The sequence below is a fragment of the Cokeromyces recurvatus genome, assembly GCF_025118155.1.
Source record: "Cokeromyces recurvatus strain NRRL 2243 chromosome Unknown BX663scaffold_2, whole genome shotgun sequence".
Taxonomy (NCBI): Eukaryota; Fungi; Mucoromycota; class Mucoromycetes; order Mucorales; family Mucoraceae; genus Cokeromyces; species Cokeromyces recurvatus.
Genome location: NW_026251388.1, coordinates 597533 through 624044, shown reverse-complemented (window position 1 = coordinate 624044; position 26512 = coordinate 597533). Strand labels below are relative to the sequence as shown.

At 30.8% G+C, this 26512-nt stretch overlaps 11 protein-coding genes across 11 annotated transcripts; 5 read left to right on the top strand and 6 right to left on the bottom strand.

The window, feature by feature from the left end:
• Window positions 1–150: 150 nt before the first annotated feature.
• On the bottom strand, window positions 151–1002 carry BX663DRAFT_494712 (nucleotide-diphospho-sugar transferase). The gene has a single exon (XM_051525536.1). It carries the CDS (start codon window positions 824–826, stop codon window positions 227–229), a length of 600 nt encoding a protein of 199 aa, XP_051387054.1. The 5' UTR covers window positions 827–1002; the 3' UTR covers window positions 151–226.
• A 250-nt stretch (window positions 1003–1252) lies between these two features.
• Window positions 1253–2116, bottom strand: BX663DRAFT_494711 (glycolipid 2-alpha-mannosyltransferase-domain-containing protein). Its single transcript, XM_051525535.1, has one exon. The coding sequence runs from the start codon at window positions 1862–1864 to the stop codon at window positions 1316–1318; it is 549 nt and encodes a 182-aa protein (XP_051387053.1). The 5' UTR covers window positions 1865–2116; the 3' UTR covers window positions 1253–1315.
• Window positions 2117–3612: 1496 nt separating this feature from the next.
• Window positions 3613–6238, top strand: BX663DRAFT_548153 (uncharacterized protein; the record flags this gene model as incomplete). Its single annotated transcript, XM_051531060.1, has 4 exons — window positions 3613–4732; window positions 4902–5805; window positions 5885–6131; window positions 6209–6238. The coding sequence occupies 4 exons, from the start codon at window positions 3613–3615 to the stop codon at window positions 6236–6238; spliced, it is 2301 nt and encodes a 766-aa protein (XP_051387052.1).
• A 259-nt stretch (window positions 6239–6497) lies between these two features.
• Window positions 6498–8183, bottom strand: BX663DRAFT_482742 (phosphatase 2C-like domain-containing protein; the record flags this gene model as incomplete). Its single annotated transcript, XM_051524453.1, has 4 exons — window positions 6498–7123; window positions 7202–7369; window positions 7438–7779; window positions 7841–8183. 4 exons carry the CDS (start codon window positions 8181–8183, stop codon window positions 6498–6500), a joined length of 1479 nt encoding a protein of 492 aa, XP_051387051.1.
• A 4023-nt stretch (window positions 8184–12206) lies between these two features.
• On the top strand, window positions 12207–14153 carry BX663DRAFT_126799 (uncharacterized protein). The gene is made up of 4 exons (XM_051521529.1): window positions 12207–12823; window positions 12887–13820; window positions 13882–14038; window positions 14103–14153. Exons 1-3 carry the CDS (start codon window positions 12496–12498, stop codon window positions 14024–14026), a joined length of 1407 nt encoding a protein of 468 aa, XP_051387050.1. The 5' UTR covers window positions 12207–12495; the 3' UTR covers window positions 14027–14038; window positions 14103–14153.
• A 706-nt stretch (window positions 14154–14859) lies between these two features.
• Window positions 14860–16080, top strand: BX663DRAFT_494696 (peroxisomal biogenesis factor 11). The gene is made up of 3 exons (XM_051525534.1): window positions 14860–15009; window positions 15073–15611; window positions 15674–16080. The coding sequence occupies exons 1-3, from the start codon at window positions 14881–14883 to the stop codon at window positions 15795–15797; spliced, it is 792 nt and encodes a 263-aa protein (XP_051387049.1). The 5' UTR covers window positions 14860–14880; the 3' UTR covers window positions 15798–16080.
• Window positions 16081–16215: 135 nt separating this feature from the next.
• On the top strand, window positions 16216–19023 carry BX663DRAFT_494694 (uncharacterized protein). The gene has a single exon (XM_051525533.1). The coding sequence runs from the start codon at window positions 16425–16427 to the stop codon at window positions 18978–18980; it is 2556 nt and encodes an 851-aa protein (XP_051387048.1). The 5' UTR covers window positions 16216–16424; the 3' UTR covers window positions 18981–19023.
• A 97-nt stretch (window positions 19024–19120) lies between these two features.
• BX663DRAFT_126645 (uncharacterized protein) lies at window positions 19121–20566 on the bottom strand. The gene is made up of 4 exons (XM_051521528.1): window positions 20309–20566; window positions 19977–20257; window positions 19455–19917; window positions 19121–19393 (listed from the first exon to the last, which is right to left on the bottom strand). Exons 1-4 carry the CDS (start codon window positions 20456–20458, stop codon window positions 19253–19255), a joined length of 1035 nt encoding a protein of 344 aa, XP_051387047.1. The 5' UTR covers window positions 20459–20566; the 3' UTR covers window positions 19121–19252.
• A 68-nt stretch (window positions 20567–20634) lies between these two features.
• BX663DRAFT_426645 (Mak10 subunit, NatC N-terminal acetyltransferase-domain-containing protein) lies at window positions 20635–21634 on the bottom strand (the record flags this gene model as incomplete). Its single annotated transcript, XM_051522564.1, has 3 exons — window positions 20635–21047; window positions 21113–21239; window positions 21305–21634. 3 exons carry the CDS (start codon window positions 21632–21634, stop codon window positions 20635–20637), a joined length of 870 nt encoding a protein of 289 aa, XP_051387046.1.
• A 624-nt stretch (window positions 21635–22258) lies between these two features.
• BX663DRAFT_426963 (uncharacterized protein) lies at window positions 22259–24037 on the top strand (the record flags this gene model as incomplete). The annotated part of the gene is made up of 6 exons (XM_051522589.1): window positions 22259–22287; window positions 22360–22527; window positions 22624–22796; window positions 22859–23475; window positions 23528–23837; window positions 23904–24037. The coding sequence occupies 6 exons, from the start codon at window positions 22259–22261 to the stop codon at window positions 24035–24037; spliced, it is 1431 nt and encodes a 476-aa protein (XP_051387045.1).
• Window positions 24038–24318: 281 nt separating this feature from the next.
• On the bottom strand, window positions 24319–26385 carry BX663DRAFT_426269 (uncharacterized protein; the record flags this gene model as incomplete). Its single annotated transcript, XM_051522530.1, has 2 exons — window positions 24319–25337; window positions 25428–26385. 2 exons carry the CDS (start codon window positions 26383–26385, stop codon window positions 24319–24321), a joined length of 1977 nt encoding a protein of 658 aa, XP_051387044.1.
• Window positions 26386–26512: the final 127 nt, after the last annotated feature.

Genomic DNA, 26512 nt, shown 5'->3' with positions numbered 1-26512 from the left:
AGCATGTAGTTGTGTATTTTTTTTTTTTTTTATATAATAATACCCTTATATTTACCTTCCTTGATATCCCTTTCTTCCCTCACCCTCCCTTTTTTTTATTATCATTATTTCATCTTTCTGTCGTCTACCATTAATATATTAAATTTATTTATTCATGATTTGTAATATGGTTTATGACCTTTTTTTTTATATATATATAAGAATTATACAAGTGAAATATATCTATTTATAAAGGTATATAATCTTCTAAATAACTAAAATTCCATTCTGCTTTACGAGATTTATCTGTCTTTATCCATTCCTGCCACATGGTTAAACACGTCTTCGAATTCTGATCATGATCCATCATGGTCGCTTCTTCAGAACATTGACAACGACAACCTAATTTACTCTCTTTTGTTGGACAGTGACGATAGAGATGATATTGGTATCCAATGTCTTCAAAATAATGAATTTGATTTGTATCAAGGAAAAGACCAGCTGCTATTGAATGGACAGGAGCATCCTCCCATCTTTCATAAAAGAAATTACCAGTTTGATCAAGATAACGAAAGAAATCACGATATTGAGGACTTCTCCAAAGATTTAAAGAGGCTATTTCAATATGAGATGAAAAATAACATGCGTTATAATTACCTTCCTCGTCAAGGAAATAAGGAAATGCAAGATGGTGATGATGATGATGATGATGCTTATTGCTTGTTACATTTATATGACGCGTTTTTAGATAATCAAGGACACTATTCCATAAAGTAGAGATTCTTCTTGTATCTTGATATTCCTTCAAAGTCATTACAAATCCATATTGCTTATTATATGTTTCCATATAAAGGAAAGGATCGTATGTGATATCACAGTCCAACTTTACACCTGAATCCAATCTCCAATACCAATCATAACTATTATATGTGTATGTGTATGTGTGTGTATATGTATATGTATATGTATATGTATATGTATATGTATATGTATATGTATATGTATATGTATATGTATATGTATATGTATATGTATATGTATATGTATATGTATATGTATATGTATATGTATATGTATATGTATATGTATATGTATATGTATATGTATATGTATATGTATATGTATATGTATATGTATATGTATATGTATATGTATATGTATATGTATATGTATATGTATATGTATATGTATATGTATATGTATATGTATATGTATATGTATATGTATATGTATATGTATATGTATATGTATATGTATATGTATATGTATATGTATATATATGTATATATATTTATATATGTCAGACATAAATCATATCATGTATATATTATTCACTTTACTCATCTAGTAAATGATGCATAAAAAAGAAGCCTGAATAATATCGATTGCTTTCTAATCCACCTTTTTTAGCATCATTCATTTCTTGTCTAGTTTTAGTTGTCCTTTCTTCATCGACCCATTCCGGATATCCCCAATGTTCTCTTGGAACAAGACCAAAGTTCAAGTCAGTTTCTGATGATACAACAAGACGCATTGCATCTTTAAAATCTTCATTAAAAGGTTCATTATTTAAAAAGACATATGGATAATGGAAATTTTTGTTAAACTTATCCTCAAAATTGATGATTGTCTCAACGATTCTGTCTCTTTCATCATTATGTGTCAAGATAACGATAGCTGCCTTTGCCTTTCTTATCACAGGCTTTTGTTTTATAAAATATTTTTCAGGTAAACATACAGGTACATCATTATTTTTGTAATACGGTAATGGTTGCATAATTTTTTCAACGAATGGATGACTAGTTAATCTGAATAGTGTTATGATAGTGATCATAAATCCAATGGCTAAAAGCCCCTTTCTTTCTAAAAATGCCTTTAAACGCATTGATTCTAAAAGATAATATATATATATATATATGTATAGGGAAGAGAAGCCGATAGAAAAGAAAAGTTTTTTTTTTCACTTTTTTTTTTGACTTTTTTTTTTAAATGCAGACAGTAACTGAATCTTAATCTTATTAAGCATGCTTTTGACAGGTAAATAACACAGCATAATATTATACTGCTACTAATACAACGCACAAGCTTTTCTATATATGTGAATATGCATACATATTTAATATAAAGTTAAAAAAAAATACCTGTAAATAAATAATGTTGAGGGATTCATCTTTAATTTAGATATATATATATACGTGTGTATATAAAAGATAGTATTATATGATCTTTATATAAGAATATATACATATATATTCTTATGTTATCTAATATGAGTTATAATGATTATTAAAAAAAAAAAGAAAAGAAAAGACAGAAAGAGAGAGAAACAGAAAAGCACATTGAAGCTATAGTACTTTTGTTTAGAAACATAAAGAATAAATCGTGACTTTCTTTGTAGATAATAATTCAGCAATAGATTTATATATATGCACGTGCCTTTACATATGTTATATGTATATATATGTATTTCCAACAAAAAATCTATAATATTTCAAGTTCTTCTGCTTAAAGATTTGTATTCAAATAAGCAAAATACTTTAATTTCCCCCCTCCCCTTCCCTAATAGTGTAGTCGTATTTGGAATTAAATCTAGTCAATTTTTTTACTAATTCTCCTTTTTTTTTTGTCTACAACAACAAATCATGTTCTTTGTGAAACATATCTCTTCTTGAATGCATTCTCCACAATAGCAAATTTAATTACTAATGAAACAACAACGATAATAATAAAATAATTATTCATTCTATTTGATATTTAACAGTAAAAGGACTTTATTACATTGTAACCTGATTTTTTTTATATGTCATATTTATAGAACAATCTATTGACATGTATAACAAGAACATTTGTCATGTCATATAAGGGGAATAAAGAATAAAGAAAGTAGGATAAGCCGAACGATTGATTTCTTTATTATACTATTATACGTCATACTCAGTCTATAACGTCATATCCAGTTCAATTGGTTCTAATAAATTCCCTTTTTCTTTGATGAATATGAATAGAGAGAGCTACTATTTATTGCACGTTGACTAAATTTAAAATGACGCCATGCTTGTTCAAGAAGAAAAATGACTTTATCATCAAAGAAAAGGCTGATATATGAACAATTTTGTTTTAATATATGCCATGTTTCACAAATAAGTAGTTAATTCTGTATTTCAATTAAGAAGAAGTCTAAGCAGGCTGAGTTACCAAATTCAGTACTTTGAAGATCATCCGGGAATAAAATAGCAGCAGTACTGAAAGCCTAAAAAGAAAGTTGACAATAACAACTTATTCTGTGTGGAGGGCTGTGAATAAACTTTTTTTTATTTAAAAAGGAAATATCCACTGTTATAAAATAAACCCTTTTTATTTGTTTTAATTTTTAATTTTTTTTTTTTCTATTTTTCCCCCTTTCTTTATTTTTTTTTATTTTTATTCTTTCCACTCGTTTTTTTTTTCACTCCTATTTTTCTATTCATTGACCTATTTCTTTCTTTTTTTTTTTTTTTCTCTCTTAAAATTTTTTTATTTTGTCTTTCAAAAAGTTTTTTTTTTCTTCCTCGATAACCTAGTAACAAATCAATAAAATCATTCTTTAATAGGCCAAAAAAGAAATAGAAAAAAAAAACAAAAAAAAAAGAGGATATGCGAGATTCTCTTTTTAAACTATTTGGCTCTATCAGACTTATACAAGAAGTAACAAGGTCAAATCGGGATTCACCATCTCATCATTCAGATTCTGCTCTTCTTGAAGATAATACCCCCATGCCTATTGCTAATTCAGATAATGATGCCAATAATGTTAACATTAATAATCTAATATCTAATGAGTCAATAAAAGAAAATAATGTTAATGAAAATCAACAAAATACAACATTAGAACCACAAGAGCAAAAACAAGAACATCATATAGAACCAATACAAAATCAAAAGGAACAAAAAAATCAAAAGTTAACCTCTCAAACACATACACAACCGCTTATACATCCTACTTCTTCTTCTCTCTTATCACAACAATTAACTCGTTGGTCTGTCTCGCAACCTATACCCATTACTTTTAGTACTTTTTCAACACCTAATGTAGTATCACCTCGTAATGTTAGAAATTTCTTGTTAAACATGCCTTCATCTACTACTCCTTCATCAACAACAACATTAACAACTATAGTTAAACCTCATACTCGAAGAAATTCTAAATACATCATTCGTCATCATCGTACTCGTCAACTTTCTTTTAATTCCAGTAATGCCAGTTTTTGTTCTAGTACCTCTATACGTAAACATCATACCACTTATGGTAGCAGTCATGGTCACACAGCCAATCTGCAACTAGAAGACCAACAAAAGAGTAAATCTCATAAAATTCTTTGCTTATGGCCTTTGCCTATCGTAACAAGATATATGATTCTTATTGCTCTTCTTGTTTCTACTCTTAATTCTCTAAACATCTTGAATTTATCATGTTCTTCACCTTCTTTTGTCCTTTATCGTCTGGACATAAAAAATTTGGTATTTTCTCCTTTTTTATTTGATTGGACCTTACCGAGTATCATGCTCTATGGTTGGAATGTCTTAATTTTAGGTCTCTTTGAGGAATCATTATCTCATATCGTGAGTGGGACGCGACGATTTATAGAATTACTTGTCGTTTTGTTTACGTCTGTATCTAGTTTACGTGTCTTGTTAGGTTTTTTATTTTCAAAATCGACAGGTTGGGCTTTTCCTTCTTTATTTTTTAGTGATTCTATGCATGAGTGTAGCCAAGGTAAACAAAAAAAAAAAAAAAAAAAAAAAAAAAAAAAGAAAAGAAAAAAAAGCATCCTAATAAGAGTGAAAGAGAGAATGAATGAATGAATGAACGAATGAATCATCATTCTATCGATTTGTATACATTTATACTTATATTTTTTTTTTATTTCAATATTCATGAATAGGTCTATCTCCGTTCTTATTTGCTTTGTTGGTAGTTCAGTCACTCTGTATTGACGATAAATATATATTAATTTATGGACAAGAAGATTCTAATCATAAAGTAACAGTACGTAAAGTGACATTACAACTGTTCATGTGTCTCATCAACTATACAGTTCGAAATATTCTTTGGTGGTCTTTATCTGGTTTGATAACAGGCTTCCTGGCTACGATTGCCCTTCAAACGCTCTTGGCTCATGAAAAACGAGAAGATTCAGGTAAAGTAAAAGACGTAATGGAGTTTATTACCCTTGAAAGATATCGACGTACTCCACTTTGGAGATTGATTTGGTCCAGTATGAAAAAATCAGTCATGGTAGTCACCCTAACTTTACCCGTCTTGATGGCCTTGAATTCTTATTATACACAAGAGACTTTAGTTACGTCGAGTGAGTTGAGTACGATTATGTCCAATGATGATCAATATCTCTTCACCCTTGTCTTCATGACCGCACCTCGACGAGGTGATCCAGCTTATCTGACAAGAACCATTGAAACCTATCTGGCCAATTGGCCAGAGGACCCTTCCCCAGATTCACCTTATAGTCATATGCAAGCTATCATCTATACTCATTTCTCAAATCATTCTCAATATGATCTCGCCCAAGATTATTTTTCAAAGACGACTAAAGGTCAACGTTATTTAAGATGGATACAAGAAGAAGGTAAAGATTGGAATCAACGACTTCATGTCTCAAAGGCTTTAGATTATGTAACAAATACATATCAAAGTACCTATTATGCATTAATGGAAGATGATTTCCCTGTGTGTGGTCAACGTGAATGGCATGAAATTGAAAATATTATTTACCAAGCACATCAAACGAGACCAAATCATTGTGGGATATTTGTTGGAACAGGTGGAAGGTATGTATACACATATATACATACATATATACATAAAGGCAATTCAACTAAAACTTTCTATTATTATTATTATTATTAGCGGTCTTTTCTTGAAACCAGATGTAGCACGTTTAACGTCAAAATTATTATTAAAATATGCAGATATGCCACCTGATATTATTATTCAGAAATGTTTAAGGGGTCAATTACCAGAATGTTCCTTTTGTACTGATTCATTAATTACAAGTAAAACTTTACTCATGTATCATATTGGTTATAATACTTCTACTAGTGCAGATAGAGTTTATAAAAAAGATGAATTTCAATGTGGCTGGCGTCATCCTTTTGTAAGTGTGTATATGATAATGTTTTAATTTTTTTTTTATTTGGAAAAAGAAAAGATATTCATTTATTTCTTTCATAGAATGGTGATCCCAGTGTAATAACAATTTAAAGCCTTATTATTTATAATATAGATTTGTACAGTATAAATTCTTTAATATTATACAGCTTACGTATATTTATTTAATTTCCTTTTAATAGTAATAATAGTAATAGTAATAATAATAATAATAATAATAATAGTAATCATAATAATATATAAATAGTGTGCTTCTAATAAATTTACAATATTTGAAGTTTTATTTGTACTCCCTTTGTTTTCCAATTAAATATCCTATCGTGTTATTTATTATTATTGAGAGTTTGACTTTTTAAAGCCTAGACCAAATCCAACCAGAAAACCATGAAGATTTTCTATTTGGATCAACTAATCTTGGAACATTGATATCTACTTCTTCTGCTTCATACATAGGCCCTAGTGCTGCTGTATCAGTTACAATGTCAGATTGATCCTCTTTATTTGTTAATTCAATCACAGTAACAGTAATGTCATCTCGATAATTACGAGAGGGCTTTCTTGTCAATCGTTTTGATAATTCATAGCTTTCATCTTCTACTTTTTCTTTTATTCCTATATTTTTATATACGGCATCTAATAACAGAGCCTGTCGTATAAGATGGGTTGCAGGATTAGCTTCGGTGCTCTTCTTCCATTGACTCATGATCTTGGCTGCTGCTTCATCTCCGTCACTACTACGCACATCAGTCCAACTTAATTCGTCCCATAATCCATCTGTACCCAAAATAATAAATCGATCCTTCTTTTCTAACCTATGTTGAGAAACAAGTGGCTTAGATTGAAGATAAGGAGGCGTACGATAATTGGCAACAATACGATGATGATATCGTGCAAATGTTTTATAAATGTCATAAGGAATGTACGGAAATACTTTCATTTGGTATTCCACAGGGACTTTATACATGATATCACCAAATGCTATATTTTTTTTTGAAATAGATAAAAATGTAAATATAGTGTGTATTTTATATGCATGCTATAGACATAGACACTTACATCCACCAACCGCAATCAAACCAAATATACGTTTTCTCATCACAAGTACATCAGATTCATTTGAAGGATGTTGAGAGAGCATATGAGCACGCCATTCGGGGTTAGCAGGAGATTGTTCTTCAACTAATCGTCTACCCTTCCAAGTACCATCTTCTTCTTGACTTACGACTTTTATATAAAGATTGATTTATATCAATATGATTTCCTTTATATATATATGCATGTATAAAACTTACTGACAACACGAGAATCGCCTGTGTTAGCAGAGTAAACAATACCATCCTTTAGATACACAGTGCAAGCACATGAACCATGAATGGCTTCACTAATAATAGCATGTGTAGCTGCTTGATCAGGTTGGCGTTCAATAGCAGCGCGAATATCTCTTTCAGTCACACGTTTTATGTTTTTAGGAAAGAGATCATAAAAACGTTGTTGAATGTCTTGATCTAAATATTCAAATGCATCAGAGATAGCCTTCTCCTGAGATTCATTATTATAATTAAGCTCTAATTCACGAGCCATATAAATAGGGAGTTGCTTTTTGATCAATCGAGAACATTGAGGACCAATATGACCTATACTACAAAAAGTTAAACGTAAAGAATTTTTTTACTAATAATAATAATAATAATTTACCGTCATAAACACCAGCAATTAAACCATTTTGAAAAGTATGAATACTATAATTATCTTCAACAGGATTATTGGAAGGCAATTGGTTTGTATAAACAGCTTTCACATTATTTATATTCTTAGTTTTGGTTATAAATTGACCTGCACGTAATCGTTCATCAATCTCTTGACTTGTGAGTAAAGTAAAAGGACGCGAATCATAATGTTTAGGTACAAAAGATTCTTTTACAGTGATAGGCGTGGCAGCTTCTTTGATTGCCTGCTTTGTATGTATGTAATAATAACCACCTACGCCTGTTAAACCAAGACCAGCTGCTGCTGTTAATGTACGGATTGGGACAGGCATAATAGTAAAGATAATAAATAAGCAAGTAAAATAAATAAATAAATGAATGAATAACAAATAGATAAATATAGTAAGCGTTACTATTATTGCTTAGCACGTACACACCCCTCGTTCTTTTTTTTTTTTATGAAACCTTATTGGACACACTATGTTAATGATATTAAAACTGTCCCAATCTGTTTTAATGATAAGATAAAAAAAAAATTAAAAAATAGGTCTTTAGGGATCAATGATAAAGAAAAAAAAATATAAAGTATACAGATTATGTTATTCATACAAGTCGTAATAGCAGCATACAATCATAGTAATGAAGAGGACAGATCTTTATACCGAAATAAGTAATAATAGAATTTTCAAAAGGTAATACGAATGATTGATACATCAAGAAAGGACGTTAGTAGAATAGGAACAAATAAATAACACTGAAGACATGTTTCTTTTGTTATTCTTGATAACTATGTGTAATAATAGATATGTTAAAGTTTAGTTAAGAGTACACGTGATGCATAAACGATTGACAATCTGCATTGTTTTGTAGGTTTGCTTAATAAATACTCCAAACAGTTTCAGTTTATAAATCCCAGGGATGATACCCGCAAATATGTATACACCTATTTATATATAATAGTACAAGAAGTAAAGGGATATTGTTAGGGGGGAGATAATAAACATCCAATTATTATTATTTTAGAATACGCACATTATAAAGTTCCCATGTGGTATATACAATGCTACACATATTCTAGATAGTAAAAATCGTGTATAAAGTACTTTATTACAAAATATGATATACATTCTAGTACAATAAAGAATAGAGACTTTAAAGCTTATTTAAAAATTTCCTTAACGCTACGAATATATACACATTTACAATAATAAATAGAAAGGAGGATAAAGCACAGCGAAATAGAACTAGGAAACCAGACATTGTTGTTCATTTAAGACCTTTATAGCATGTTACTGTTTAACATAAAAAGAGGTTCTTTATCGCTCTCTCTCTCTTTCCCTCCATTAGATTGGGCTAAAGCGGCCTATACTGTTCCATGTTAACAATTAAGTAAAAAGAAGCCCTTGAGGCAAGAGAGGGACGTTTCTTTCAAGTAAGAAAAAAAAGTATGTTTTAAGCTCTACGGCATGAGTTGTAAGAGTATTTATGCTAAAAAAAAACAGGTTGCATGATCATAGTTGTTGTAAGATAAATTATACAATTTTACATTATTATCATTATACATTTATTGTTCTACTGAGTATAAAAATTAAACCACTATCTTCATACCTATTCTCGACACATTTGAGGGGTAAAGGCTCTACGATATCTCATAATGATAGCTTTAGATTCGAATTTATATCTTTTGATACATCCATATTAATGATATCTCAACAACGTGTTACTTCCTCTAGTCTTATTTATCTAAATCACAAAAGAAAAGAAAAGAAAGGGGATGACAATGATCTGCATTTTGTTTATTTCATCCTTTATAGCGTATAAGAATGAACATAATTCAAGTAAATCTCTCAAGCAGCAAATAATTGAACGCAGCAGACATCAGATTCTATTATTGTGGGATATTTTAACCAACGCTATCATAATTTATGAAAATTACAATTTCTTGAAGAGCAGATGACAAATTCTACAAAATAATCGTTGGCTGTCAAAAAAAAAAAAAAAAGGGGGGGGGAAGCATGGGAGGCATAGTATGTGATAAGGTCCAAGAGTATTACTTATCTAGTTTCAATGACCGCTAAAGGTTATATGAGCCATTACATTTACTTGAACACACCACATGTGCATATCATAGACAGTAAATAGATGCATAATATGCCCATTTATACTTATTCCGTACATAGGTGTGTAACATTCATTATATACAATTGCTCTATTTTGCTTCATCTTTTTTTTTATATATAAAAACAAACAAATAGTAATGCTTCTTCTTATATGATATATTGATATTCTTATTTTTTTTTTTTTTTTTTTTTTTTTTTTTTGCATATACACATGAAAATATACCTGTATCATCTAAAGCTTTTTTTTTTCTTTTCCTTTTCTTATAATAAAATATCGAATGATTTACTTTTAAATAAGTTCTAGAATTCATTAGGGCTCTTTTTTTTTTCTTAAAAAAAATCGCATAAAATTGGTTACATTGACCAGCATTGCATGCTTGCGGGTTACACGACTAAATAGACTAATTGTAGTAAATAATAAAAAAGAAAAAGAAAAATATACATAAAAATATAGATAAACGGCTATTATTATATTCATGTATCACTTTTATATTTTATAAAAAAAAAATATATCAAATGGAATGTTATTTGATAGCGAAAAAATTAGAATAAAACACACATTATCAATTTGTACTCCGATACGAGGCTTGTAGCAATAGTTATTATTGTTGTTGTTGTTGTAGCAACAGTAGCTATAGTAATAGCAGAAATGGGATTAAAAATAGCCTAGTTCTTTTTTTATAGTATTATATATGAATGACGATCGTACTATTTTGTAAAGCAAAAAAAAAAAAAAAAAGTATATAATTATTATCTATTCAAAGATCAGCGGAGATTCATAATAACAACCCATAATAATAAACTTACTTTCTTTTTCCTTCTTTTTAAAGAAGAAGAAGAAAAAAAAAAAAAAGACAAGTGGGGTCGTATTTATAATAAGGAAGTGAGAATAAATAACGCTATTTTTATTATAAAAGGAAGATTCATTCTTAGTTTTGTAACAGGTAGAATAACATAATAATGAAAGATAACACAAAGAAACATATTAGAGCTAAATCTTATTTTATGCATTTATATAAATATGACAATGTTTTACTATTACTTGGCGTTTATTCATTTATAACTATAGTTGCTTATCTTCTTTTTCTTTTTCTCTTTCTTCCAAAAAAATAAAATAATAAGAGAATAAATTGATATGTATACGTATATAGCTTTATAATATAATATTCATTTATATTTATTTGTATGAATGACATGCAGCAATTAATAAGATAAAGGAGATCCAAAAAAAAGCATAAATTACAAAACTAATGTGACGTCATTGTAGCGTATATAAATGGTTTATATAATCACCAAGATATATACGCATTTGTATCCCAAATATTATAAATTCATATGTGTGTATTTATAACACGACATTATTATATAAAGTAATCGACTTTTATTCCATTTCTTCATTCGGAGGATATTATTAAGTGAAAATCGGAAACAAATAAAAAGCAATACCGAAACTTTAATCGGTCACAAAAGAGAAAAAGAGATCGCTCTTTTTCAATTTTTTTTTTATTATTTTTTTTTTTTAGACGGTCAATATATTCGCACACCCTATTAAAAAAAATAGAAAAAAAAAATTAAACTATAAACTTCTTTTTTCTTTCTTTTCGCTTTCCTCCACTTTTTTTTTTTTTTTTTTTTTTATTATTTTATTTTATTTTATTTTTATACCTTTTTTTTATTTTTAATTTTATATATTCCTTTTTCTTCTTTATTTATATTTTCTTTTACCTACTTTTTTTTTCTCTAAGAAAAAAAAACAAGATAAAGATATATATTTTATTTTACATATTATTCCACAAAAGGTAGTTAGGCAGATTCCCTCCCCATCCAAACAAAAAATAAAATATAAAAAAGAATAAAAAGAAAGAGAGGAAAAATAATCATAAATAATAATAATTAGTCAACATCATGAAATCACTGTGAGTTTTATTTTTACATATTTATATTTTTTAACATTATTATTATTGCCTTGCAACAGAGCCTATCATATTTCTTGATTTATTTTTTGTTCTTTTACTTTCTCCCATTTTCCTTTTATTTCCTTTTATTTTATTTGATCTTCTTGTATCCTTTATAAACTTATTCATAAAGGATCAAATATAAGGGGAAAGATAAAGTAAAGAACATCAAATACATGTATGATAGTATCTTTTTTGTTATTGCAAGTCTTTTTGTTTAACGATACACAATTTTGACATCAATCTTTTTTTTTTATAATAGCAATAATAAAAATCATACAAAGAAAGTAACAAAGCTTTCCAACAAACAAAAATCAAAATTATCTGAAGTTGTTTCTATCAAATTAAAGCGTCGATCATCAAATACGGCTACTAAAAAGAATGATAATTCTTCAAATGATATTCATTCTATTGCTAAGCAATTTAGATATCGCTTATCAGAAGCTACTCGATTCTTAACCAAACAACCTAAACAGAAACCTAGCAATAACGACCCTGTTCATAATGTCACTAATTCAATCACTTCATCTTTACAATCACTCTCTTTATTACCACATACTACTACGAACATGGATAACTCGTTGTCTAACTCTGATTGGTCAAATACAATAAATTCATCATCAACACCATCATCTTCTTCATCTTTGCGCAACCTTCGATTACTTAAACAATATCTTACATTTATTTCTCGTGAAACAAAACAAATTTCTTTTAATAAAGAAGATCAATCCATTCAACTCACACTTTCCACAGATACAAAACCAATTGAACCCAACAATGAAGACGAGAAATCAGCTCGTTTAGGAGCGACACTAATTGAATCTTTAGTTCATGATTCATCTGTTCGAATGGAGAAAGAACTTTATCATCATAAATACCTTCATTATTGTCAGCATGGTAAAGTAATTTATAATGTCTTTGATATAACTATTTTTTTTTAAATATATATTATTTATATAGGTCGTTATGCTGCAACACATAAAACAAATCATACTAATACTGATAAGAGACGTCCTGGAAGACCTCCTAAAGTACAGCTTGTATTAAATAACGATAAAATAGAACAACAACGTATACAAATGAAACGTAAATCTATTCTTCAACAGCGTCCTCCTTTAAGAAAGAAGAAAGAAGCTATTGATTGTATTTGTGATGTACCTCATGAAGAATTTGGATCCATGGTACAATGCGACGATTGTTATCGTTGGCTTCATTTAGAATGTCTTGAATTAAGTCAAGAATCTTTAGAAGAAGAAACCTTTCGTTGTCCTTCCTGTTTCTTATCACTTGGTTCATCTACAAATGATAAAAATTCAAAATTACTTAGTTCAATTACTTGGAGATATGCTGCTCAATGGAAGAGTCAGCGTATTGCTGCCTTAAACTCAAGTACAACTGATGATGAATTTGATGATGATGAATTTGAGGAAGAAGTAGTAGAAGAAGATCATATGGAAATTGATGATAAACCTATTTCATATTTTGAAAAAGAACAACTATCACCCACTATGATTACAACTTCAACAGAGATTATTCCTACTTCATCTATTCTATCATCAGAATCCGCTCTATCTTCTTCTTCTTCTCCTCCTCCTTTGGATGATGATGGCTATTCAACTGATTTACCTGGTCCTGAGACACCTACAGATTGGCCAGACGTTTTGTCTGAGTCAAGATATAGTAGTACAAGTAGTCAAGAAACAAGTGAAGTAACAACGCCTAATGAAAACTTGAATTCAAACGAACCTTTTGAATTTAAAGATGAAAACATGCTTATTTTGGATCCTGAAAGTTTAGAAATTTTATCTCGCTTAGCTCTTCTCCAATCTCTTGAATCAGTTAGAAAAGGTTTATTTGCTCCTAATGCAACTGACGTTTTTCTTGGTGAAAACTTGTAAGTAAAGATGTACATTAAAAGAAAATAATAATACTAATATGATATTTAACTTTATTAGAAGCAATAATTCAATTGTACCTGACATGATGTCTCCTCAAGCAGTACATCGATATGCTGCGAATGTTCCTCCTTCTACTATTTGTTCACAAGATCTCACAGAATTCTCATTTGATTCAGGGCCATTCTGGGAACCACTTCTTTAATTCATTCACTTTGTAAATAATCAACTTTTAATTCCTATATACATATATATTTATATATACTGACGAAAAAAAAAAGACAAAAAAAAAAAGCTTAAACCCTATATCACCCTACTCCTCTTTCATTCATGAAAAAAACAAAGCAAAAAGGTTACAAAAAGAAAAAAAAAGAAACCTTATTTGTATCATATTTTCATATTTGCATATATATTTCTTTACCTTCTTCTTCCTTATCCCCCCTTTTTTTTATTATATATAAATAGCCCTTTTCTATCCTCCCCCTTTCCACCCCCCCTTTTTTTTTTTCTTGTTTAAAAAAAAAAGCTTTTCTTAAAGAAAAAAAATATATATATTTACACGTTATTTTATCATTTTTTACCCTGTAAAGACAAACAAGCAAAATAATATCTATTTGGTATTCTATGTTATTACTTTTTCTCCTTTTTTTTTTTTTTTCCCTTCCTACTATACATATTTCTTTCCCCCTTAATTTAAATATGTAACGGGAATAAATGTTTCCCCTTATTTTATTTACATAATAAAATAGTACATTTACTAATAACTTTAGGAAATTAAGCTTTGTTTCAGGTTTTAATAATTTCAATGATTTATCTTTCTTGCCCAAGAGTCATGGTCTTGAGTAAAATAACAATAAATATTTGTAATAATTATAATCTATTTTAATTCAGTGTGTAACGAGTAGAAAAATTCTCCACATTTATTATGTAATTTCCAGATTATTTCACATGAAAATTCAATTTCTTTTTTTTCTTTTCTTTTCTTTTTTTTTTTTCTTTTTTTTTCTTTTTCTTTTTTTTATTTTTCTTTTCTTTTTTTTTTTTTTTTTTGTTTCCTTCATGACTGAAAAGCAAAAAGAATTAATAAATCCTTTAGCTATTGCTAAACTGTTAGGTTCTTCTAACCCAAAGTTAGACCATCTTGTTCGTTTCCTAAACTCTGTTCGAGGCACAGATAAAGTGCTTATGGTAAATAATAATAATGATAATTTATGTATGTATACCTAATCTTTTAGCATGTTTCATATGTAGTTTATTCAATATTGGTCAAAAGTGATTATTTGGTTTATATACAGGAAGAAGAAGGGTTCATTAAAGACAACAGCTTCTTTAATACAACGTATAAAAAACTTGGCTGGCCCCGTAAGTGATTTTAGAATCTTATTACGTTATTATGGTCTATTACCTATGATACAATATATGAATTATCTCGAATATCATCCACCTTCAACCAAATTGGCTTTAACAATCGAACGACTTCAGAATTGGGCTAATATCATCTATTACCCCTTAGAACATATCTATTGGTTAGGTGCTCATGACGTGATCCCATTGAGTGAAGAAAAGACGAATAAGATTGGCATCTGGAGTTGTCGTTTCTGGGCTGCTTATGTTATTTTGGAATATGGTAGATTGATGGAACAATACAAAGATTTAAAGAGAAGGGAGACTGGTTTATTAAAACGTATTAAAGCGGGTGATATTGAGACATGTGAAGACCCTGAAGCTGAGATGGCTTCTATTAAAGCAGAGAGAATAACAATGTTCGTGAATACATGTATTAATACAGGGTAAGAAAATAAACGGATGTTATATATATATATATATTCATTTGCTCATTTACTATCATTAGTTATTTGCCATTAACTATTCATTGGTCTTTGGAGAAATCAAATTTCCCAGATGTCTTGGTAGGTGTATTTGGTGGATTCGCTTCTATTTTTCAAATTTATAGTGCATGGAAAGCAACTGCTTAATTAAATAAAAAAAAAAAAGAAAAAAGCCATCATTATTTGAATAAAAAAAAAATTCACTTGTACATGTACTCGAACTTAATAAAAGGAACAACTCCTCTCCCTTATCAATGTCTTTCATCAAGTAAACAACCATCAATTCTACCATGCAAAGACTCATTGTTACATTGCTTGTAATTTATAACATTATTTACTAAAATCTTGCCATATAAAATAGAACTACAGACACTCGTTACTAACCATTACTTGCTTCTCTCCGATTAGACCTGGGGTTATTTACTGAAACTCTTTTTTTTTTTTTTTTTTTTTTTTTTTTTTCCTTGTCAAATTAAAACTCAAATGAACCCCTCCTTTTTCTTTTTGCCTGAGGGGGGTCAAAATCTGTCAAATAATAATAATAATAATAATAATAATAATAATAAAAAGCTGTTTTAACAATAATAAATAAAAAATTGTGTACGTGCGTTTGTGTGTGTAGGGATAGATACCAATTCAGCTTTTTTTTCCCCTTATCCCACATCCCTTGTCCTCATCTTCATCTTCATCTTCGTCCTCTTCCTTATCCTCAAAAAAAAAAATAGAATTTGATTATAGTATAGAATTTGATTATAATATAGATAGATTAAAGACATGCGATCTGCTCTTACATTATCAACAAGGAGAGCGAAATCTTCTCAATGTTTATTAAAACAACGTTGCTTTGAATTAGAACGCTTTCATAAACGATTATTCATGACAACCTCTATCGTGTCATCGAAACGACTACCACTCACCAGCCACGGACCTCGACTACGACCTATTTTATGGTATCTCGTAACAAGACCTCTCAGTACACAACCACCTAAAAGGGAAGAAGAAGAAGAAGAAAAGAATGAGAGTGATCTCGTGGAACTAGGTCGTCAATTTCATCCACGTACAATGAGCAAATGTATCGATTTAGATGGTCTGCTTAATTATCTTCAAATGGCCAAGGACACACTTGGTGAAAAGAAAATATTCAAGACCTTACGAACGGCACTCTACAATACATACAAATATGATGCTCAGCAGGCCTGGAGTATCTATCAAGCTATGGTGGAACACAAGGTGGACATGTACTTGAACGAGCATCAATATGGTCATTTGTTGGATATATTAAAGCATAGTAAACAGCCGTTTGCAGTCGAGATGCTAACTGTCCTTGAAAACATGAAGACACATCATGCACAGGAAGGGACGACGGGGGAGAAGGTCTATCCAACCGTCTACCACATCACACAGGTCTTGTATGGGATGGGACAACAGGGGCGTGTGAAGGAAGCGTATGATTTGATTCGGGCCATTACTGCCACAGCTCAATCAACGAACCGCACCGATTATTTCCCCACCACAAATCATTATCATTCACTTGCTACCGCTTTGAAGAACAGTTATTACGTTAAGCACCCTGTTTGGATTAAAAGGATAACACGTTTCATCATCGAAGGCATGAAGGAACGATCTACAGCCCTTGACGACATCACAGTCACCCTTGTCGTCCACCTCTTGACCTCACGGAACCATTTTAAACAGTTTGAGGGACTCACTCTTGAGTTCTTGAACCAAGTAGAGGAGGTCAACAACGCAGCATCAAAACATGATGATGATCATCATCATCATCATCATCAACGTCGTCATCATCATCATTTCAACGTCTATGTCTATACCTCACTCATCATCGGGTTTGCACGGCAGGGGAACCTGGAGGTGGCTAAGAATTTATTTAAAGAGATGCGAAAGTACAAGATAGAGCCGACTGAAATTACGTTTGGGGCCATGATGGAGGCCTATGGGATATCAGGGGATTTTGTAGGAGCCAAAGGGTTATTAAAGGAATATCGAAGGAGACATGAAAGGCTATCGAATCCGATTGCGACTTCCCTGTTAGTAAACGCGATCCGACATCGACAATTCAAGATAGCTGAAGAGACGGCCGAGATGATCTTTAAGGATATCAAGCTTGAAGATCAAGACACGAGACTGAGAACAGCCTTAATATGGTACAAAACAAAACAAGACGTAGAGAAAGCACGAGAGGAGTTTGATAGACTGTATCAACACGATACATCATGGGTCAATAGTATCATGGTGAATCATTTAGTAGGGGGGTATGGTGCTAAAGGAGATAAAGCTAAAGTGGTGGAGGCCTTTGATTTACATCGCCAACTGGAACCAGATCAGGTTATAAAGGGACGAGCGAAACATTATTTAACACATGCTCTCTTTCAATGTCGTGATGTACCTGCCGCACTCAGTGTCTTTGCCTCTCTGAGGTCAGAGTATATACCGGATTCCATTACATTGGCGATGGTCATTCAAGGTCTAGTGATGAATAATGAAGGAAATTTAGCTTGGCAACTCTTCAAGTCGCTTCAATCAGAAGGGATCGAGCCTAATCAACGTGCTTATACCAGTATCATAAAGGCCCTAGCGCATCGTGATTCAGACCTGAGGAAGGCCAAATATAGTTCCCCCTCAAGTCATCTAAGTTCTGATATATTGCGGGATGCAGGTATTCATTCTCAAGCAGATTTCTTTCATTCCTCCGTGCCTGCCACGACAGAGGCCATGAATATCTTTCGTCGTCTTACAGGTTTTACACAGCCTCATATCTATACCTATACCACCCTCATTTCCTGTTTTGCTAAACATGATCTAAAACAGGCTATCGCTATCTTTGATCACATGTGTGAACATCACGTTAAACCCACTGTCGAAGTCTATACTGCTCTCATCCAAGGTTGTGCCATATTTAAAGATGCTAAAACTGCTGTCATTATTTATCAGCATATGTCCGAACAGCAAATTCAACCCAATGCTGTCACTTGGAGATACCTCTTGAAGTCAATGCTAAGATCCCACATTGATAGAAAAGACATTGATAAAATTGGTGAAATAGCGAGGGAATGTTTATTAAAAGACGACGCCATTGACGAATATCAGAAATTACAATACCAAAAACTGAAAATGAAAATAAGAAACGAAAAACTAAGAGAGAAAAACATAATACAAAAAGATCGAAAAGAACGAAAAGAAAGATACAGAGAACAAAAATACAAAAAAAGTCAAAAACAGAAAAATACAATACCACACAAAAAACCAAGAAGAAGAAGAAACAGAAGGAAAAGAAAAGCAAGAAGAAATGAAATGTTAATGTATCAAATATAATTCATTTTTGTATATAGATATATAAAGAATTTGCACATGTACACACATTCTCTTTTTTTTTTTTTTTTTTTTTTTTTTTTTTTTCTTTTTTTTTTCTTTTTTTTTTATAATTTAGAGAGTAATTTCTTTCTGGGTCTAATAAAAAAAAATACACTATTGAATTACATACCAGATGTAGAAAGGTCGTTATATAATAATAATATACATATATAGACTCTTATTCTATAATTATATGCTTATTGTTCTATATGCGTATATGTATATATTTGATTTTACATTTTCTTAATGATAGGGAAATAAGGATGATATTTAAAATCTATGTCAATCATTGGCTTATGATCTTGCTTGTCAGGGACAATATAGCTTAAACCAATGCTATTGGCTACAATGGTACGAATTATATTCTTGATTTCCTAATAATAATATACATATTAAATATCTCTAGATGTGATGACTTAAAATGATTATACTTACTTCTTTAAAGTAATCATAACACATTTCTGTATTTGTCTCTTCTTGTTTCATACTTAACAGAGCCTCTAACGTTTTCTTTGTTTCTGTAAGGTCGTCTTTGATGACATTCAAAAGACTAGGAATATCAAGATTATCCACTTGTATTGTTTCTAAAAACATGTCATAAGTTGGATGAGGAGGTGACATTAACTTTGCAAAGGGCTTGAAGCGTTGTAAATATCTTGTCTTTTCATCATCAAATACAAGTTTTCTTTGATCAAATTGATGCGTATATTTAGCTGCCAAGAAAATTTTCAACATGGCTTCTGATAATTTTTTTCGACTGTGATTTAACAATTGATCTTTACGTAAACCATGATAGACATGATGAGATTCAGTAGTATCTGTAGCCGTTCTCTGGTCGAGATAATTATAAATCCTATCTAATAAATAGGCTCGACTGCCTAAAACACATTGAATATACCTTATAAAGAAGAATGTTAAATACATGTATGTATTATAGATAGTATAGCTTCGAATTACCAATAAATCATGATATATTCATGAGCTCCATATAAATCTAATTCAAATCCCAAAAATAAAATCTTTTCAATCATCATTAGTTTAATATTGTATGCCCATGAAGAGAAATAATATGGCGTATCGAGTGGATTTCCATCTTTATCTTTTTGTAATGCATGGAATACTTCATCTACACCTGCTGCTTCTTCTTGTAAGATTTCCCATTCATTTACTATTTTACATAATATTCTTCTTTGACGTGATCGATTATGACAATTGACTCTAAACAGCTCAACAAATACCTAAACAAATAAATAAATGAAATAAATAAAAAACATTGATCTAATCTTTACCATTGAAATTCTATCCAAATGTGCCTTCAAAATATCATGTGCATTCATATATTCGGCTGGATTAATATTGAAAGGAATCGCAGAGCTTTTAAGAGGATATAACCACCAAGAAGGTGGATAAACAGTTTCTTTAATTGATGCTAAAATCATTTGAGGAACTGGTATTTTACCGAATATTTGTTGTTGATGAAAAAATAATGTCTATTTGTTTTTTTTTCCACCTTAATTTTTTTATTTATCAGTTAATTTGTACATTTTTTTGAAATAACTTACATTTAATTTTGATCTCGAAAATGCATCAGCATAAGGTCGACGTGATCCAAAAGTTAAAAAATAATTCTAATAAATGTGTTATTAAATAAAAAGACCTGAATTTTTTTTTTCTTTTTTACCATTAATGAAGTAACTGAAGGGAATTCAATGACAGAACAAATAGATAATAATCTTTTTATTAATAATCCATATTCCTTCAAAGACTCTGCATCGGATGCTAATTCAATGGGTCGAGGAGGTGTTTGTGAGGTTAATTTACGATTAATGTTGGGATCGAATGCTTCAGGGTATTCTTGTCCAAGTGATAAATCAACTTGATCTAACAATTTAATCATCTTGCTTAATTCATTTTTAGCTTGCATCAAATGACTTCCTTCTGGCATTGATAAATATGTAAGTGATAACAAGAATGATTTACAAATTTCTACACGATTTAGAATGGCTCTTATAGTATTTTTATATTCATCTAGACAACCATGATCAATCAAAACTTATTCTATTTGTATTGATGTTCATATAATTTTATTTTACCTGATAATTCCGTAGTTAATACATGTTTTAATAACATGAGTGAAGTATCTAAATCATTAAAAATAATAACATCTGGATTTTGATCATTAAAGTTCAATCCAAACAAATTGCTTGTAAAATCTTCTTCCTAAGTAGATAAATAAATAAATACCACTCGTTTTTGTAATCAATACTCTCTATAACAAAACTAACCTCATATACATTGCCCTGTGTCATCTCGGTCCAAATATACTGACAGCATTTAACAGTGGCAAGAATATATGTTCTCAAGACTCCATAGATAATATCTTCTACCTTTGATGTCAACTTGGGCATATGAAGCTTATTAAGAGTTTCAGTATGATGAAAATAAATACACGTATAAACTGTTTGTGCTAATGAATGACCAGAGATCCAGGCCATTTCACAAGTAACTAATCGATCCATAATCCCTAACACTTGTTCAGCTGTAAGACGTTTTTGAATGTCAAATTGAGTAAATGTTTGCTCTACAGCTATGCCTGTATCCATGCGTGGATCCATAATTTCAATTGCACTCATTGCATCAAATAAAGTAAATGACTGTAAATGAACTAATTGCCCAACGTCAAAATCTATTACATGCATGTTAACACAAATCGTAAGAAAAAAAAAAAAAAAAAAAAGAGATGAATGTTGAATGCTTTATAAAATATACCTTTTGTTGCTTCATCTAAGAATGAAGTAATATCTTTCCATTGAGGTAAAAGATATTGTACCTGTTGTTCCTCTTCAGTAGATAAGTTAATATTTAATTGAGTGAAGATGTCTATTACATATTATATAATCGTTCCAAAAAAAAAAAATACCACTATCCCTTCTTTATATATATACATATATATATATAGTGCTATTTTTTATTTTATTTTCTTTTTATTTTCTTTTTTTTTTTTTTTTACCTTGTAAACTATCAAATGATTGTTGCATTAACTTGTGAGCCTTTGTTTTTCTTAAAAACAAAAAGAAGAAAAAAAAACAAAAACAAATGCTTTACACTGCCTATAAACCATGCTTGTGTGGCTGAGTTTTATTAAAGAAATTGTTGCTTACAGTAGAATACTGTTCCCGTTTTTTTCTCTTTCTTTTTCTTTTTATAATATTTTTTTTTTTTATATAAATCTAATTACAATGGATAACATACTTGAAAAACAAAGAAGGTAAAAAACATAATATTAGTAATATACAACAGTAACTGTTTTTTTTTACTTATTAAAATAATAAAAAAAAAGTGCCCATGAAGTCATTGAACAACTTGAACAAGCTATTGTTGATCAATACATGGAAGATGCAAAAACTCATCGTGAAAGATTATTTAATGAACATGCTGTTAATAAATTTTTAACTCGTATTTCCGAAAAGAGTGCCTATCTTGCTGAACTCTATGAAGATAAAGATGGGTAATTATCAATACAATGTCATTCATCAAATGTAAAAATACTGAACGCGATCTTTTCATTTCTTTTTTTTTTTCTTTTTAATTATTTTTCTATTAGTCTTCGTCAATCAGAAATGGAATCACTTTCTGGATCTTCAGATTTTAATGAGTTTTATGAACGTCTCAAAGTTATTAAAGAACATCATCGTAAATACCCAAATGAACCCGTTGAACTACCAGAAATAGAATTCACCAATATGGTAAAGAGAAAAGAAGAAGAAGATTTTGAAGGTAAATGTTGTATTATTTTATTTCCAAAGTACTTACAAATGTCAATGTATGTATGTATATAGAATTGGAAAAACTATTTTCTGGTGAAGAGAGTCTTGGAAGATACCTTGATTTGAATGCAGTTCATATACTTTATATTAACTTGAAGGGAGTTAAAAAATTAGACTATCTTCAGTTCTTAAGCGAGTTTGATGACTTTGCAACAATTTATCCGAAATCAACCAAATCAAGTGAAGATTATAAACACTACTTAAATGAGCTTTTTGACTATCTTGAAAGCTTTTTTCATCGTGCAAAGCCTTTATATGATCTCGGTGAACTGGAAGAAAAGGCCTTGAAAGAATTTAACGAGGCATGGAGCGAAGGACAAGTGAAAGGCTGGGAAGATATGGATAATCAAGATAATAATCTGTTTTGTCAAGCTTGTCAAAAGCAGTTTACAAAACAAACAGTCTATGACGCACATTTAACAGCTAAAAAACACATCAAAGCACAAAAGAAATTAGATGAAGAGAAACAACAAACAAATGGTGTTGTTGGCTCAAAAGATGATAAAAGAAAAGCTATTGCTTGGAAGGAATGGTTGATTTCAAAATATGCTCAAGCATTAAATGATTATAGAGAAGAAACTCGATCTAATGTAGAAAGAAAACAAGCATTAACAGACAGAGAACGTGCGGTAAGTTTTAATTAATAATATAATATCTTTTTTTTCTTATCTTTGTTATTAGTTGGAACAAGAGCAAGAACAAATTGAGATTATCGACCAAGAATCTGATGATGAAGACGATGAAAGAATCTATAATCCTCTTAAATTACCACTTGGTTGGGATGGCAAGCCTATTCCATATTGGCTTTATAAATTACATGGTTTGGGAGTAGAATATCCATGTGAGATTTGTGGTAACTATGTGTATATGGGCAGAAAGGCTTTTGATAAACACTTTCAAGAATGGAGACATGCGCATGGCATGCGTTGTTTAGGTATTCCAAACACTCGTCAATTCCATGAAATTACAAAGATTGAAGATGCATATGCATGTAAGTAACAATGTAATATAATATTAGATATTCTTTCTTATCTATGTATATTTTTTTTTATCAAAGTGTATGAAAAACAAAAGAGGGAAAATATGAATGAAGCAGCTAGAGCTGACACAATTGAAGAATATGAAGATGCAGAAGGAAATGTGTATAACAAAAAGACTTATGAAGACCTTAAAAGACAAGGTATTCTTTAAATTAATAAACAAGAGAAAGAAGACTGTATTTAGAAATTGCCGTGTATACAATACCTTTACATTTTTGCTTTTATATATGTATTTATATTTATACGAAAAATGTCGAAAAAAAAAAATTGATATTGTGATGGAAGAAATGACTAACAATGTGATAAAAATCAATATAGATGAGTTTTATTATAATATGTGTAAAATAAGCATTTTTTTTTGTTGGATATTTCTTTTCATGACAATATAATAAATATATAAAAAGGAAATAAAACGTATATAGAATACTATTATTATTCTTTAGTTTCAGTAGAAGTGGATAAAGGTGTGGCGGTGTCAGTGACAGGTGTACCAACGGCTGCTGCAACAGCTGCTGCAACAGCTGCAACATGATCTGGAGAAGCGGGGGCCGATTCAACAGTTGCAACAATATTATTATTATTATTATTTGCAGTATTATCTGTTGGTGTAGCATTTATATTATCCGACGTGATTGTAGGAGTAGTTAAGCCAACTGAGACAGTACTATCGGGGGCAGTTGCCACCGTTGATGTCGATGGTTCTGGTGTGGTATTTATCATATCAGTTTTGATGGTGGTGGTGGTGGTGGTAGTAGCAGTAGCAGTAGCAGTAGCAGTAGTAGCAGTAGCAGCAGTATCAGGGAGTCCAGTCATATGAGACATTTCAGCTGCACTAGCGGGAACAATAAGTAATTCTTGACGGGGACCATAAAATCTCTCAGGATTATATTTTGTTTGAAGAGTTTGTAATAAAGGCTGATTCTCTTGCTTTTCAAATTCGCGCATAAATTCACCCCATTCACCTGTGTTAAAATTGTGTAACAATTTACGTCCAGAGACCTGTTTACTTAACAGTAAGAAACCACGTCCAACTATACCACACACTTGGCAGATACGTTCACCAATCGTCAAACGACGACGAATAGCTTCCCAATTTGTACTGACCAATACCTTTTCAATATCAGCACGACATTGTGACAAGATTGATCGAGGATCACCTCCTTCCATTTGTTGTTGTTGCTGGCGTTCAGCTTCTAAATCACGATAAGCCAAATAGAGTTGAAAGTACTCGTAGTTGTAATACACGCCTGCATTTTTGGGTGCAAAATCACAGTCATAATGAGCAGGTAAATTGGCAAATGCAGCAAAACGATGAAGAGGAGCAAGCATGCCGAATTTCGTGGACCTTTCATGCCCTTGAATAATGAGTTTAACTTCACTATCTACTATATTAGCTTGATGTAATAAATCTGCTTCTGATACTTTTAACAAGTCTTGAATTATTTCATTACCTATATATATATGTTTCAGTTTAATAATTAGATATTAATAGTCCAATATATATATATATATATATATATATATATACAGTTTATACTTACGACGAACAGCATATTCTTTATCTCTAGGAGAAGCCTTTTTCGCTCTTTTTGTAGTATCTTTATTGTCATGATTATTCTTTCTTTTAGAGGTAGTAACAGGTTGAGGAGGAAGTGGTTGGTGATGGCCAACTTGTGATGTAACAGAAGCCAAAGCAGCTTGAAGTAAATGCTGAGGAGAACCATCTGCTGCAGTAGCAGAAAAAAGATTAGAGGTATGGGTAGAATCAACGTCATGCATCAAGCCTGTAGTTGCAGTGATCCCCTTATATGGGTCAATCATATTAGTTGGAGCAGGAGCTGTATGTAAAGTAGGTGTATGATGTTCTTGGTGGTTATTTTGAAACATTTGTACTGCCTCTTGTTGAGTACCAGCCACGTTAACAGCAAAAATTTGCTGTTCTTGACGGAACATAATTTTGGACATATTGGGTACCTTTAAGAAAGATACAGAGTCACCAAGGGCATGACAAAGAGCGAAAAACATAGCGGCTGTTTGCTTTGGTGAACCTTGCGTTTTAATATCCTTAACACATTGATAAAACCTTAATATACGGTCATCACTTAAAATATCAGCTAAAGTTGGTGATAAAATACTGCAGTCATCTTGTTGCTGCTGCTGCTGCTGCTGCTGAGGAGGAGGTGGTGGTGGTGGTGGGTGTTGTTGAAGTTGTGGATGCTGGAACTGTGGCTGTTGTTGAAACTGTGGCTGTTGGAATTGTGCCTGTTGTTGAAGTTGAGCTATTTGAAATTGTGGCTGTTGTTCAGGCTGTTGAGGTTGCAACTCTTGTTGTTGCTGATGATGGTGATGATGATGTTGTTGTTGCTCCTGCTGTTTTGGTTGTTGTTCTTGAATTGGTTGCTGTGACTGTACAACTTCTTCTTGAGGTTGTGATTGATGATCATTGTGTTGTTGAACAGATGATTGCACATAACTGTCTTGAGTAGATCCAGAGTCCATACTTGATATTTATTTGTACTATCTTTTTTATTACTGGTCCGTATCTTTTTTTTTTTTAAATAAAAATTCGAACAGTTCCAGCCCGGACGTAATATAGTAATAATATCGAATATCTTTAAATAAAAAG

Coding starts and splice junctions, on each gene's coding strand:
- BX663DRAFT_494694 (XM_051525533.1), top strand. CDS start 16,425: ATGCGATCTGCTCTTACATTATCAACAAGGAGAGCGAAATCTTCTCAA.
- BX663DRAFT_126645 (XM_051521528.1), bottom strand. CDS start 20,458: ATGATTTTAGCATCAATTAAAGAAACTGTTTATCCACCTTCTTGGTGG. Junction 19,918..19,976: donor GAATATATCATGATTTATTG/GTAATTCGAAGC, acceptor CTTCTTTATAAG/GTATATTCAATGTGTTTTAG. Junction 19,394..19,454: donor GTTATGATTACTTTAAAGAA/GTAAGTATAATC, acceptor TATTATTATTAG/GAAATCAAGAATATAATTCG.
- BX663DRAFT_494696 (XM_051525534.1), top strand. CDS start 14,881: ATGACTGAAAAGCAAAAAGAATTAATAAATCCTTTAGCTATTGCTAAA. Junction 15,010..15,072: donor GCACAGATAAAGTGCTTATG/GTAAATAATAAT, acceptor TTTCATATGTAG/TTTATTCAATATTGGTCAAA. Junction 15,612..15,673: donor AATACATGTATTAATACAGG/GTAAGAAAATAA, acceptor TACTATCATTAG/TTATTTGCCATTAACTATTC.
- BX663DRAFT_494711 (XM_051525535.1), bottom strand. CDS start 1,864: ATGCGTTTAAAGGCATTTTTAGAAAGAAAGGGGCTTTTAGCCATTGGA.
- BX663DRAFT_494712 (XM_051525536.1), bottom strand. CDS start 826: ATGGAAACATATAATAAGCAATATGGATTTGTAATGACTTTGAAGGAA.
- BX663DRAFT_126799 (XM_051521529.1), top strand. CDS start 12,496: ATGGATAACTCGTTGTCTAACTCTGATTGGTCAAATACAATAAATTCA. Junction 12,824..12,886: donor CCTTCATTATTGTCAGCATG/GTAAAGTAATTT, acceptor TTATTTATATAG/GTCGTTATGCTGCAACACAT. Junction 13,821..13,881: donor GTTTTTCTTGGTGAAAACTT/GTAAGTAAAGAT, acceptor TAACTTTATTAG/AAGCAATAATTCAATTGTAC.